The following is a 14688-nucleotide window of genomic DNA, read 5'->3' on the forward strand; positions in this document are numbered from 1 at the left end:
AGTGTTTTGAGGGTTATATGGGCCAAATGCTGTCAAATGGGACTAGCTAAATTTAGGATACCTGGTCAGTATGGAAAAGTCGAACCAAAGGGTCTGTTTCCATGCTGTACATCCCTCTGACTCTACACAGATTTTTTTTTGTTTTCTTTCACGCGTTTACATTTACATTCTTTTGTTGTAAGAATATGTTCCATGACTAACAACCATGGAAACCAAACTGCAAAAGCAATAAGAGACAAAACTGCAGATGCTGGAATCCAAGGTAGACAACCAGGAGGTGGAAGAACACAGCACATCAGGCAGCATCTGGAGAGAAGGTGCAGTCAATATTTTGGATATTACCCTTCTTCTGTGCTGGAGCAGGGTAATACCCAAAACGTTAACTGCTCCTTTCCTCCAGATGCTGCCTGGCGTGCTCTGTCCTTCCAGCCTCCTGTTTGCAAACACAATAAAATTGATGATCTCTCAAACCTGCTCTCACTCTGGGCTCTGACTTGACCTGTATTACTATCAGCTGGGATTATCATAATGTAAATCTATGTTTCTAAAACACATGATAAAGAAAACATTTGATGTGATGAATTAAAAAAAGCATTGACATCCTGGTACTGCAAGTCAGTCGAAGAGAAAAAAGTCAAAACTTTCTGCTGCAGTGATGTCTATATGGAGGGGATTAAGCTACATCAATTTTTTTTTAAGAACATTTTTGTTACTTTTGCTTAGATTACTGCTTTATATTGTAAGTTTTCACCGACATAATGTAGTGTTCACAATAAGATTTGTACGGGGTTTTGAGAAGCTAAATCTGAGGTAATTCCATGTTTACAACAAAATATATATTTATTACATGTCTTAAATGCGTCTGACAATTCGGTCAACTTGCATTGCAAAATGTGTTAAATAATGGATCAAGTGCTTTTTCATTTGTAGCCATTGACACGAACTCAGAGAAGAAAACAACCCAGAATGTCTAATATACTGGAATCACACTTTCACATTGAGTGCTGCTGTATCAGCAGATAGCACCTGAGAGGTTTAACTGACATGATAAGGTACATTCCAGGATAGAAAGGGCTGATCCAGGAAGGGCTAACCAGGGTTCTATGTACCACAGCAGTTCTGCATGCATTTCGCAATGGATATATAGCGTTTCAATGTTTGTTCTTGGTATTAACAGGTTGTAGCTAAGTTAAAAGTGTATACTTGATGTTAACTTGAGCCCAGTTGTCTCTCACGCGGTTATTATATCTCAAATGTAATGAAACTAGCTACTAAACAACATGTAATTAACCTATTTACTGTTAATCGAGATAGATACTTTGACAAAAGATAGACACGGTTTGGATATCATTTGCCCAGCAACATCAATAGTATAGACTGGTATCATCTAGAAGGGTTGGTGGCAAAATATCTACTCAAAGCACCCCTAGTGGTTCTATCAAAAACTAACACACAAACAGTATAGCCATGCAGAATTCCAATTTAGGAGGAATGGTGACATTGGAAAGCAGGTGTTGTTCTGAAATATAACAAAACAGAACTTGAGCAAATATCATTTGAGTTAAGTTTTTCTTCCCATTTATTAGCTTATATGAATCGAAATGGCCTTCTAATATCTTAGAAAAAGAAGAACATACTCATAGAAGTCACTCTGTCAGGCACAAATACATCGAATGTATATTGGGTGAGGTTCTAATCTGTTTCCATTGCCCAACTTTCAGGAGTGCTCAGGAATCATACTGTGGCAAGGACTGTGCAATTCCCTTGCTTTTCTCTGATATATGGTGTCATGGAACTAATTTCTTCCACTTGGAAAGTTTGCGCCTTGTTGACATTTGGATTCAAGGTTTTCTGGCTTAGAATACAATAATCTGACCGTTCCTGTGTTCTTACACTTGGGTCCCTACCACAAGCGTACACAATTATTTCAGCTCTTAAGAGACCAAATTATGCTTATTTATGCTAAGTATATCAGCACTGTTCATTGGACAAATGTTAAAATATATCAAATGTATATTATTTTTAGAACTGCCAGTTCAGAACAAAGAGTGGATGTGAAATATGAACTTGATGGAGTAAGCGAAAACAATGACAGGACAGTACTTACTGGCACTCAGGTAAAACTACCTCAAGCTTCAGTTGAAAACTACATTTAAATGATACAATGCCATCTTTGATTATGACTGTAAATATTTTGAAATGAATAATTTTTGATAATCATGTTCTTAAATGCTTCAAAGATTTCTATTGATGAAGATGATAAGGATCCTTATCCACCCAGTGATGTGCCAGGTATGAAAAACTGATTTATTTTGTAAAGAAATTTATTTGTGGAATAACTAGCACATGGATATTTATTTTGATACTACCTGTTGATAATCCGATCACACATGCTTGCTGCACCACTGATTAATGGTGAACAGATTTATACATCTAACTTTGTTTATACTGACTTCTGAACCCCAAAATGATCTTTGATAAAAAGAAAAAAATGCAAGTAATATTCGCTGGGGACTTGGTCATGTACCTCCTGCCAGTTAAGAAAGAGAGAAACTTTGAGTTTATTCAGCACTTGTCTGTATCTTACAGCCAAACAATTGCTTTTAAAGTACAGTATGCTGTTTTGAGGGCAAATGCACTTTGCACATATTGGGATCCCACAGATTTCAGTAAGTTAGTTGCACAACAGCATTAGCAAAGGCCTTGCACAGTATTACTCAGGCTTTCACTTAGTTCAGCAAAATAAAGGATTTCCCTGGGCTATGCATGTTCATTTTTAGAGCATATCTAAGCCTGAGAAGGTGAAACCTTTTGAGTGATAAATGTGGAAGTGCTGGTGTTGGACCAGGGTGGACAAGGTCAGAAATCATACTAACCCAGGTTAGAGTCCAACACGTTTATTTGAAAACACAAACTTTCGGACCCTCAGTCAGAGATAGTAAGAACTGCTGATTCTGGAGTCAGAGATAACACAGTGTGGAGCTGGAGGAACACAGCAGGCCAGGCAGCATCAGAGGAGCAGGAAAGTTGACGTTTTGGGTCAGGACCCTTCTCCAGAAAGTGAGAGGGGGCAAGGAAGCTCTGAAGTAAGTAGCGAAGAAGGGTGGGGCTGGTGAAGGTAGGTGGGATGGTGGTAGGTGAGTGTAGGTTGGCAGTGGAGGAGATTGATCAGTGGTCAGTGAGGTGGGAAAGAAGATGGACAGGTCAAGGAGGTGGGGATGAGAGGGAGGTTTGGCCATGGGATGAGGCTGGGGCGGGGGGGGCGCGGTGGGGAGATTTTGAAACTGGCCAAGTCCACATTGAGACCATTGGGTTGTAGCTCCCAAGGCAGAATATGTGGTGCTGCTCCTCCAGTTTCCAGGTTGCATCGTTGTGACCCTGGAGGAGGTCCAGGATGGATGTGTTGCCCAGGGAGTAGGAGGGGGGGTTGAAGTGGCTCACGACTGGAAGGTGTTGTCGTTTGTCACAAACAAAGCGCAGGCACTCTACAAAGCAGTCTTCAAGCCGCCGCTTGGTCTCACCGATGTAGAGGAAACCATGTCGGGATCAGCGGATGCAATAGACCACATTGGCAGGTGAACCTCTGCCTGCTGTGGAAATTATTTTGGTTCCTTGGCTGGAGGTGAGGGGTTGGTGTAGGGTCAAGTGTAGCACTTCTTGTGGTTTCAGGGAAAGCTATTGCGGGTGGTGGGGTTAGTCGGGAGTGTGGACCGGACAACAGAACCATGTCAGAACTGATATCTATTTCAAGCCCATCAACTCCTACAGCTACCTAGACTGCAACTCCTCTCACCCACCTTCCTGCAAGAATGCAATCCCTTACTCTCAATTCCTCCACCTCTACTGTGTTTGGTCCCATGATGGAGCGATCCACTCCCAAACATCCCAGATGTCTTATGGCAAGGACCACAACTTGCTCCCTTCGGTGATGGAAAATACTCTCAACCCCGTGTCTTGCGTTTCCCGCATCTCTGCCCTTATGTTCCCTCCCCACAACAAGAACAAAGACAGAATCCCCCTTAACCTCACGTATCACCCCACTAACCTCTGGATTGAAAGTATCATTCTCCGCTACATCTACCACCTGCAACCTGACCCCACACCAAGGATACATTTCCCTCCCCACCTCTCACCTGCATGCGAGGGTGTGCTCTCTCTCCCACAGATGCATCTGAATCAGTGGGGTGAATTTGTATTTGCAGGCACATTCGAATTTGTTCAAAGTGCATACAACTTTATAGAAGGTCAGTGTGGTGTTTTATAATTTCCTACTTAAGGAATAAAACCAGTCAGACTCCAAACTAAAACACAGATTCTGGACAAGCCCTCACACCAAACACGCATTGTCTGACCTCAAACATCACCTCTCCTTTACACAGAGAACTAAAGGTTTTATCACAGGACCATGACTTGAAAGGAATTTGGGGATTTACATGTAGATATTAGCCAATTAAAACCTAACTGGTTAAAGAATGTAACAGCATCTTTATCTCCAACACCATTCATGACCTCATCACCTCAGGGGACCTCCCACCCACAGCCTCCAACCTTATTATTCCCCAACCTCGCACGGCCGGTTTCTATCTCCTTCCCAAAATCCACAAATCTGCCTGCCCTGGTCGGCCCATTGTCTCAGCCTGTTCCTGCCCCACCGAACTCATCTCCACCTATCTGGACTCCATTTTCTCCCCTTTGGTCCAGGAACTCCCTACCTACGTCCGTGACACAACCCACGCCCTCCACCTCCTCCAGGACTTCCAATTCCCTGGCCCCCAACACCTCATTTTCACCATGGACGTCCAGTCCCTATACACCTGTATTCCACATGCAGATGGCCTCAAGGCCCTCCGCTGCTTCCTGTCCCGCAGGCCCGACCACTCCCCCTCCACAGACACCCTCATCCGCCTAGCCGAACGCGTCGTCACCCTCAACAACTTCTCTTTCGATTCCTCCCACTTCCTACAGACAAAGGGGGTGGCCATGGGCACCCGCATGGGCCCCAGCTATGCCTGCCTCTTAGTAGGTTACGTGGAACAGTCCCTCTTCCGCACCTACACAGGTCCCAAACCCCACCTCTTCCTCCGTTGCATTGATGACTGTATCAGCGCCGCCTCTTGCTCCCCAGAGGAGCTCGAACAGTTCATCCACTTCACCAACACCTTCCACCCCAACCTTCAGTTCACCTGGGCCATCTCCAGGACATCCCTCACCTTCCTGGACCTCTCAGTCTCCATCTCAGGCAACCAGCTTGTAACTGATGTCCATTTCAAGCCCACCGACTCCCACAGCTACCTAGAATACACCTCCTCCCACCCACCCTCCTGCAAAAATTCCATTCCCTATTCCCAATTCCTCCGCCGCATCTGCTCCCACGATGAGGCATTCCACACCCACACATCCCGGATGTCCAAGTTCTTCAAGGACCGCAACTTCTCCCCACAGTGGTCGAGAACGCCCTTGACCGCGTCTCCCGCATTTCCCTCAACACATCCCTCACACCCTGCCCCCGCCACAACCGCCCTAAGAGGATCCCCCTCGTTCTCACACACCACCCCACCAACCTCCCGGATGCAACGCATCATCCTCCAACACTTCCGCCATCTACAATCCGACCCCACCACCCAAGCCATTTTTCCAATCCCACCCTTGTCTGCTTTCCGGAGAGACCACTCTCTCCGTGACTCCCTTGTTCGCTCCACACTGCCCTCCAACCCCACCACACCCGGCACCTTCCCCTGCAACCGCAGGAAATGCTACACTTGCCCCCACACCTCCTCCCTCACCCCCATCCCAGGCCCCAAGATGACTTTCCATATTAAGCAGATGTTCACCTGCACATCTGCAAATGTGGTATACCGTATCCATTGCCCCCGGTGTGACTTCCTGTACATTGGGGAAACCAAGCGGAGGCTTGGGAACCGCTTTGCAGAACACCTCCACTCGGTTCGCAATAAACAACTGCACCTCCCAGTCACGAACCATTTCAATTCCCCCTCCTATTCTTTAGATGACATGTCCATCTTGGGCCTCCTGCAGTCCCACAATGATGCCACCTGAAGGTTACAGGAACAGCAACTCATATTCTGCTTGGGAACCGTGCAGCCCAATGGTATCAATGTGGACTTCACCAGCTTCAAAATCTCCCCTTCCCCCACCGCATCCCAAAACCAGCCCAGTTCGTCCCCTCCTCCCACTGCACCACACAACCAGCCCAGCTCTTCCCCTCTCCCCCTTGCATCCCAAAACCGGCCCAGCCTGTCTCTGCCTCCCTAACCTGTTCTTCCTCTCACCCATCCCTTCCTCCCACCCCAAGCCGCACCTCCCTTTCCTACCTACTAACCTCATCCCACCTCCTTGACCTGTCCGTCTTCCCTGGACTGACCTATCCCCTCCCTACCTCCCCACCTATACTCTCCACCTATCTTCTTTTCTCTCCGTCTTCGGTCCGCCTCCCCCTCTCTCCCTATTTATTCCAGAACCCTCACCCCATCCCCGCCTCTGATGAAGGGCCTAGGCACGAAACGTCAGCTTTTATGCTCCTGAGATGCTGCTTGGCCTGCTGTGTTCATCCAGCTTCACACTTCATTATCTTGGATTCTCCAGCATCTGCAGTTCCCATTATCACTAACAGCATCTTTAGTTTGTTTGGTATATTCTCCTCAATGGTGTGATCCTTTGATCTTTTACTTTTAAATTTTGTGTCTGATACTATCTCTCTCTCTCTCCCTCTCTCTCTCTCTCCAACACCTGAAGGAGGACTGAGGCTCCAAAACTTGTGTATTCATGTAAACCTGTTGGACTATAACCCAGTGTCGTGTGATTTCTGATTTTTGAGTGCTAACCGAATCAAGGGAGATGAGGCTAGGGAAGAAGAGTGAGTTGAAATGGAAGACACATCCTGTTCTTGGATGGCAGCACAGGCTTGAGGGTAGAATGATTAACTACATTGCCAGTTTCTTATGCTATCATTGTTACATAGACTTGACTTTGATGTTGACGTAAATTTCGTTCGATTTGTATTTCTGGCAATTGTTAATGTAGGACTGTAGCAACTGGCACATGTTGCCTTTAATATTTCAGGTTTCTTCATTTCATGACTTTTGCCCAACTGACTATTTGACTGGAGAACAACACAGCTAAGTCTGCACCCTGTTCTCAACTGACATCAATGAACACATATTTTTAGAGCAGTTGGTTAGTTCAGTTGGCTGGATGTGTCGGTTGCAGTGCAGAGTGATGCTAACAGCATGGGTTTAATTCCTGCTGAGGTTACCATGATGGACTATCTTTCTCTGTCGCTTCCCTCATTAAACCATTACCAGTTATGTCTCCAATGAGACAGCAGCCCTGTGGTCTGGCAAGATGTGGTGACTTTACCGCGAACCGCGACAATGACTGATTTAGTCCTAATACTGAAGAACGTGGGTCTAATTATAGCTGCCAGACTCACATGTTGGCTGAGATCAACAGCTTAGCATCGATCCAGTGGTTGATTTCAACCTAGAATTGGTTTTGGGCAGGTAGAATGCTTAAATTTAATAAATGTGAACGTAGTGACTACATGGCTCTGGTCAGGATTGCCTGGATATGAGACAAGACAGCCTTTGCTTCAAATTCTGGTGCTCCTTTTAATTTGAAAGGTAGCATTTGTGGAAGTGATGATGATGATGTATTGGTTGGTTCTGCTAGATAATTGCTGACCTTGTTGCAACTGCATGTATGCTGGAAGATTTGGATGATGTCTCCTGCACAATACAGAAGAAGGTTTGAGACAAAACATTCAGGGTAATGATAATTTCACAGACAATGGATGAATATAGTCATCTGGGCTTAGTGAGCTCATGGATTATCTCATCATTAATACAGCAAGTTAGACACAAAGTATTCCATAGTAAGTGGCTCGCCTTTTAACTATCTCAAAACCTGTCATTCGATTACAAGCCACGATTATGTCAGAATAATTTCCATTTGCTTGGATAGATACTATTCCATCAATACTTAAAACATTCTTCAACACAATCCAGAATAAACATCCACTTGACTGACATTGTGTTCACTGATTTCAGCAGGCACTATTTTCAACTTTGGTGTAACATAGCTAGAGTGTACTAGTTGCAGGGTGCCTCCTTTTTCTGTGTGAGGCCAACTTCTAGATTTCCTGACATTATGCTTATCTAGAAATGGTGAGCTGCAGCTGGGTGTACATTATTGGCGTGCAAGTCACCAGATATATATTAATGAAGCTCAGCCTTCTCAATAGACTGGACCTTCCCCTGTATATATCAGATGAGTGATCCATGCATACAATCGGCTAACTAGAGGTTAAAATTCCATTTTATAGAGATCTTATGGATATGTTTTGAATTTGTGTAAGGTGGGAGGGAGTTTTGATATTATCTGGATCCTGATACTGTGTATTTTAGATCTGCTTTTTGTAATTTTTAAATGGCCCCAATAATTTCAGCATTAGGTCGTGGCTTGTTCAATAGGCATAATTGGTGTCACTAATTTTCATTCATAACATGATGGCAATCATTATCTACATTGTCGTGCATTTTTCAAACAATGTGGGTCATAATTTGTCTAATTTATACCTAAGTGCAGTAAAAGTATAATTCTGTTCTACTATAAAAGCAAAAATTGAATAAGTTATATAAATGTTATTTTTCCAAATATTAACAACCACATTTATGTTTTCACTTGTTCTTTAAATAATCAGTTTTGCAAAAGTTTTCTCAAAAGGTGCAAGTATTATTATTTGTAAAATTTAAGACATTTTCAAAGCAATACTTTAACGAAGAATAGCTTTATTTCCTGCTGTAAGAATGGATGAATGCTTAACTGTTTTGCTTGTTCATTTGTATGAAGATGATGATGATGAACCAGAAATACCAGTTGGACCTCGACCTCAAAGGTTGGCAGATCTGAACTTGAAGGAAAAAATTGTGCCTATTCCAGAAGGGAGTGCTTTCTTCATCTTCAGTAATACCAATCCGTATGTATGGCATACTATGTTTTCAGGCATACTATGTTTTCACTCAAAATTAAACATGGTGCTTAGTAATTGAATAATGTTTGACACAAAATTCTAATTAATTTGTTGACAATATAAAAGTATAATTGATTAATTTTTTGTAATATAAATTGTCTTGACTGCTATAATTCAATTATATTCTAAATTGTCATTAAATTAATTGATTTTTACTTGTGCCAATTTTAAAAAGAAAAATATTGACTAAGTTAAACCAGAAGCACAAACTAGATCATTATTATTAATTTTATTGCTTTTATCTTTCAGTGCCAGGTTGGAATAACTTAATTACTCAGAGACAGGAGTAAGATATAGAATAGCATATGATGTGCTTCATTCCTTTGAAGAGGCTCTATAAAGATGTATAGAAAGAGAGTTTGGATGTGTGGTGCAGGAGCTATCCTTTCTTGTAGGTTATTTAGGTGGCATAAGTAAGTTTATGAATGTTATTTTTTTCTTTTAATTTGATACTGTTTTTAATTTGCTTGGTTGTCCATGGATGGTTTATCCAGTCTTCAGTATGGAGGCCCTGGCACAGTAAATCAGAACAGCCTCTACTATTTGTCCAGGTTCTTGGACACAATCAGCCAGCCAGTTGGGTTGGTGAGGATGAGGGAGTTTGTATTTCTGCAATCCAGGAGATGGGGCATGGTCAGTTCTGGTTGCACTGGAACTACAATCTGGAAAGTTGTAGTAAGTCATCTGGAAACCAAAACACCAAATCAGTCAGAGGTCTGGTCATTCATCATTCAGGATGTCTGTTTGAGTTGGTTAAGGGGGTGAGCCCTGGTTGGCCCTGAGGGCCTATCCAGTAAAAGTCAAGTCAAGAGAGACAGCAGCATTCACAGCTGCAGGAAGGAAGCTAAGGATCTCCATTTTGGCCATTGTAGCTTGGGCGCTGCAATGCATAAGGGATAATGTGAGTGTACAATGCAAATGAAAATGTGTGTCGCTCCACCTGGAGTGCATGGTGTAAGTGTTTCATTCTGTGATGTAAGGGCTCCACTTTTGCGCAATATGAGTCCCTTCAAAGGACAAAAGCTTTAATGGATATCCATCTATTTTAGGTATGTGAATCTTAAGCAGTGACTAACTATATGAGGAACAAACTGTGGCTCCAAGCATTCTTGAGCTCATCTTGCAATATCCATGAATCAATCTCACTAATGACGAAGTTAGAGTAGGCATGAGGTAATAGAGTTTGGTAGTATGTACCTACAAGAAATGGACCTTCGTTTGGCGTTGCTACACATTCCTTCACAACACTGACCTGGTGGGGTGGAGTACCCTCAATCCAGGCATGCAGGGTCTGGTGATGTGGCTACCTCTGCCAGTCCTGAGGGAAGAGGACAGCCCTCTTGTGCACCACCCCATCCACCATCACTTTCCAGATTCCTGACGACGAACCAGGGTGTGAGCTTCCCTCAGTGTGACTGTTGTTGAATTGCGGAACTGTGCAGGGCAGCTCCGGACTGAGGGTGCTTGACCTGGCGCACAACTGTCTCAAGTATGGCTGTAATGCTGGGAATCCTGGGATGTCTTGGCTAGTGGGAAGATACAGTGAGCAGGGCACTATAGAGACATAGTGCAAAGCTGAGAAGGCAAGTTTCGGACAAGTGTGGGGAATCCTCTTTAGAACTCATGGAGAGCAATGCTCTATGAAACACATGATAACTGATGCTGAACTGATTTCTGGTAAAATTCAGCCCAATGAATAGGGAACCTTTTTTGTATTGAACATTTTATTTTCAGGCAATTTGTATCTGTTATTCTGGCCATGTGGCCCTTTGCTTCTACTTCAGATTTTACTGCGGAGGGCCTCCTAGCCTTTGGTTGGCAAACCTATTTGGCTTAACCGAAATCAGAAACCAAGTGAGGTAGGAAATGAATCTCCCTCCACTTTATGGCACTGAGCCATACCCTTTGTGCTATTTGCACGTAATTTATCAATTTCAAAGGGGCTAAGTGGTTCATATTGTTGCCTCATAGCACCAGGACCCAGGTTCTGTTGGAGAAGAAAGAACTGAGGACCTGTAGGCCATCCTTATGGGGTATGGACATGTATAGGTTTTGAATGTCTATAGTGAAGATGAAGCGCTGGGGACCAGGGAACTTGAAGTTGCCAAAGAGGTGGAGGATGTGGTTTGTGTCCTGGAAGGAAGTGGGGAATGCCTGGACCAAGGTGTAGAGAATGGAGTCTCCCGTTAATTGTTTTACATTACTGGTACATTGTCTTGTGTTCATTTTTGACTTTATTGGCCATTTGAGTCAGCGTAGTTTTTTGATTGGTAGGGCAGTCACCTCTCAAGTACTTGTGCACAAGTTTATGCTGACAGCATGGTGTGCTGTTTAGTTTACCATTGTAGCTGAAAGATGACAGGGAGATCGGAACATGCAGAACTGCAGCTTCTGTGAGCAGAAGATGAAGCAGATTGGACATGAGTCCTTAACTCGTACAAATGTACAAAACAGAATACCTTCCTTCCAGTTAATTGAGGAAACTGCAGCTTAACCCCAGACAGACTTCAGACTATCTGCGATTCTGCAACTAAGTTTAGCCCTGAATGTCTGTAGCTGAAACCTGTGACAGAACAGTAACAGCCTTTTCACAAGACATTGATGGTCAGTATTGTGTTCTTTACAACCCACACAAATTCATCACATTTCCCTTGGAGGCAGTAAAATAGGAAGACGGAACTCTGGCTTTTGTTAGGATCTTAGGATTCGCCTATGTGCTGACATATCAAGACTCCCAGTATACACTAAGAAGGAGGACTTTTACATGCATCATGTTCAGATGTACAGCTGGCCTACAATTTGTAGGTGTATGCCTGGTTTCATGGCAGTTGCCTTTATTTTGCGTCAGTTCTCAATTCCGATTTCTCCTCTATAAACTACATGATTTGGCTGCTCGGTGACAAGAAGGTCAGCTGAATGTATTGGCCATGACACCTATTAAAATACTGACGATGTATGCGGAGGGCTGCTCACTTAGAAGCACATTTCTATCACAGCTTTGATTAATTAAACAATTAACATCTTGAAACAGATGTTCAGCCACCTAAGTAGGTATCCTGCAACATGATTCTCAGGAAGTTTCGAGATTCTGTGTACATTTCTGCATGCTCTGTAACTGTTTTTTTGATGCAAAGGGGCCAACTCTTGGAGCTACCTGGGAAGAAGTGTGGGTGCAAGAGCAGGAAGAATGGCAGGGGATTGAAGAACCATTTTTTTTAACAATTGGTAAACCTTTACAGCAGAAAATCATTGAAAAATGCTTTCATTGAATTGACTCAACCCCCTGCACGAACAATTATCCAGCCACTTCCCTCACCTTCAATACCATCACAAGTTTGGCTCTCACTTTACTAGGTTTAATCAAACAAGCCACAATTCAAAAGAACTGTGTGTATTAAGAAGCTGCTCCAGCTAATTCATTTTATATTTAGGAGCGAAGTAGTTCTAAACCTAAAGATGATCTTTTCTAGACCCCTTGTCCCTGGATACAGCTAAGGATTTTATTTGAGCATACTGGCATCAACTGACTGCTAAGACAGTAATTTACTTTGCAATTTTGAAATTAATTTTAGAAAGTCAGTGCTTAGTAACAAGCAGTGTATCGCTACAAGTGGTTACAGGAGTAATAGTTGCCAATGGGGTTTACAACGAGTTACAGACCATGTTTACTAGTTAGTGGCTTGGTTATATCCCCTCCTTCTTGTCACACTCAGAACTTCACTGGCGGTGCTGGTTGTCTGAAGTGTTTCCTTGAAGTTTTTTTTAGCACTAAATCTTTATCCTCCTCAAGAATGTCGATGGCCAAACTGAGCAGGCAGAAATGGTCTTAGTGTAAGCAGATCATAGAATCCCTACAGCGAGGAAAAAGGTTATTTGACCCATTGAGTTTGCATTGACCCTCTGAAGAACATCCCACCCAGAACTAGCCCCTCCCCTATTGCTGTAACCCTGCATTTGCCTTGGATAATCTACCTAGCCTGCACATCCCTGGACACTACAATTTAGTATGGCAAACCCATCTAACCAGCATATCTTTGGACTGTGAGAGGAAACCAGAGCTTTTTGTCCACTTATCCTATTCTCTCTTCAGTTCCAAATGATTTAAAAAGCCTCTCAGCCTATCCTTTTTATGGCAGCAACTACTGACTAGTCCAGCAGCCTTCTGACTAAATGTCTCTGAAATATTTTCTTATACTTCACTACATACAGAGTCTAATTGTGGACTTGCATTTAACTCATCCTGTAAAATTACAAAGATGCTATGTACTCATTGCTGTCCTCTTAGGATAGGTCATTTTCCTATGATTCTTTGTTTTCTTCACACTCCAGGACTGTTAGCAGTGCAGGGATGTGATGTCCTTGATACCTGGTGATTTCTTTGAGAGTTTCCCTCACTTTGTTCCTTTGATTTACATTTCAATTGAAGTGCCTAGTCTAAGTTCCCATGGGAATGTCATTGCCTTTTCTTGCTGTGTTGTTCATCTGTTAGTTTAATTTATTTGCCATTTTACCCATTACTTTTAATTGTTCTGCTTCTCTCTCTTCCCCTTTTGTAATATTATTCACCACTACAAGGCATATGTTTCTTGGATTAACACAAGATAAAACGAAACACATGAACATGCATAGATATTCTTGGGATTACAAAATGGCAGTGTTCTGATGCAGTGAGTCTTATGCTGTACATTCTGATAGATTAATTGAAATTGTGAACTTGCAAGCTTGTTGAACGTAAAAGAAGTTGGCTAGTACATTTACCTACCTCATTGTGATCGCTGATGCTTCACAGTTGATATATTTTTATCTGTTTCGATGCATGTAATCTCCTGGGTGATGTGAAAAACTACGTCAAAAAACAATGTGAATTTGGGTACAGGTTGTGGGTTCAAATCTGGGGAATTGTTCTCCTGTCCCAAAGAGAAACCAAACAGGGAAAACACAGACATTGAACTTTGTTATTTTGTTATTCTCTCTGTACTCCCCCTCCACCTAACCGAATTTTTCTTTGCCCAACTCCCCTCCTGACCCCTAGTTAAAAAAGAAACCGGGTAACTGTGATTTGAAGGTATGCTGCAAAGCAAAAAGTGCAAAGTAAACTTAATTATTTATTTTAACTGGGATTTTACTTCCACCACATTGTCAAAGGCATTTTGTAGAAGTATGTGAATACGCTCGTTTGTAATATTATACTTCATGATAAAAATAATTTAAAACTGGCATTTGACAGAGCCATTGAAAACAGTTACATGTTTGGTTGTCAACTCAAGTCTGTCATGTGTGCCTCCTTCTTACTGATTCCAAGCTGCTTTGGATGAGTGCTTATGGCAAGAGGCTTAATAGAAGATGACAACAGTTGCTGCAAAGAGTAGTTTTAAAATAAAAGGACGTACTGTGATTAAAAGAAAGAAAAATGAACGATGAAATCATAGGGGCAACATTTGGCACAAGCTATTTCTGGGTCTCGAACTGATGACTGCCTCCAACTTTCTCCCATGCGTGTTCTCTGATGAAACATTTTATGTAACTATGTCGAGTTAGCTGAACTATTTCAAAAGGGGATAAGAAAATTGTAACTGAACAAGATATAACCAAATTAAATTATTTTGCATATCTTAAAGAGAAGGATCATGTACTCAATA

The 14688-nt window shown here is 42.6% G+C and overlaps 1 protein-coding gene across 3 annotated transcripts in view; it reads left to right on the plus strand.

Annotated features, from left to right (window-relative positions):
- Nucleotides 1-14688, plus strand: part of LOC125460565 (voltage-dependent L-type calcium channel subunit alpha-1D-like) — a 556326-nt gene that overhangs the window by 303454 nt on the left and 238184 nt on the right. For all 3 annotated transcript variants that reach the window (XM_059649877.1, XM_059649878.1, XM_059649879.1), the window contains exons 17-19: nucleotides 2027-2117; nucleotides 2241-2292; nucleotides 8869-8995. In XM_059649877.1, coding sequence (XP_059505860.1) covers nucleotides 2027-2117; nucleotides 2241-2292; nucleotides 8869-8995 — 270 coding nt within the window. The remainder of the gene's footprint in view (nucleotides 1-2026; nucleotides 2118-2240; nucleotides 2293-8868; nucleotides 8996-14688) is intronic.

Source organism: Stegostoma tigrinum, chromosome 11, assembly GCF_030684315.1.
Source record: "Stegostoma tigrinum isolate sSteTig4 chromosome 11, sSteTig4.hap1, whole genome shotgun sequence".
In the NCBI taxonomy this organism is placed as follows: Eukaryota; Metazoa; Chordata; class Chondrichthyes; order Orectolobiformes; family Stegostomatidae; genus Stegostoma; species Stegostoma tigrinum.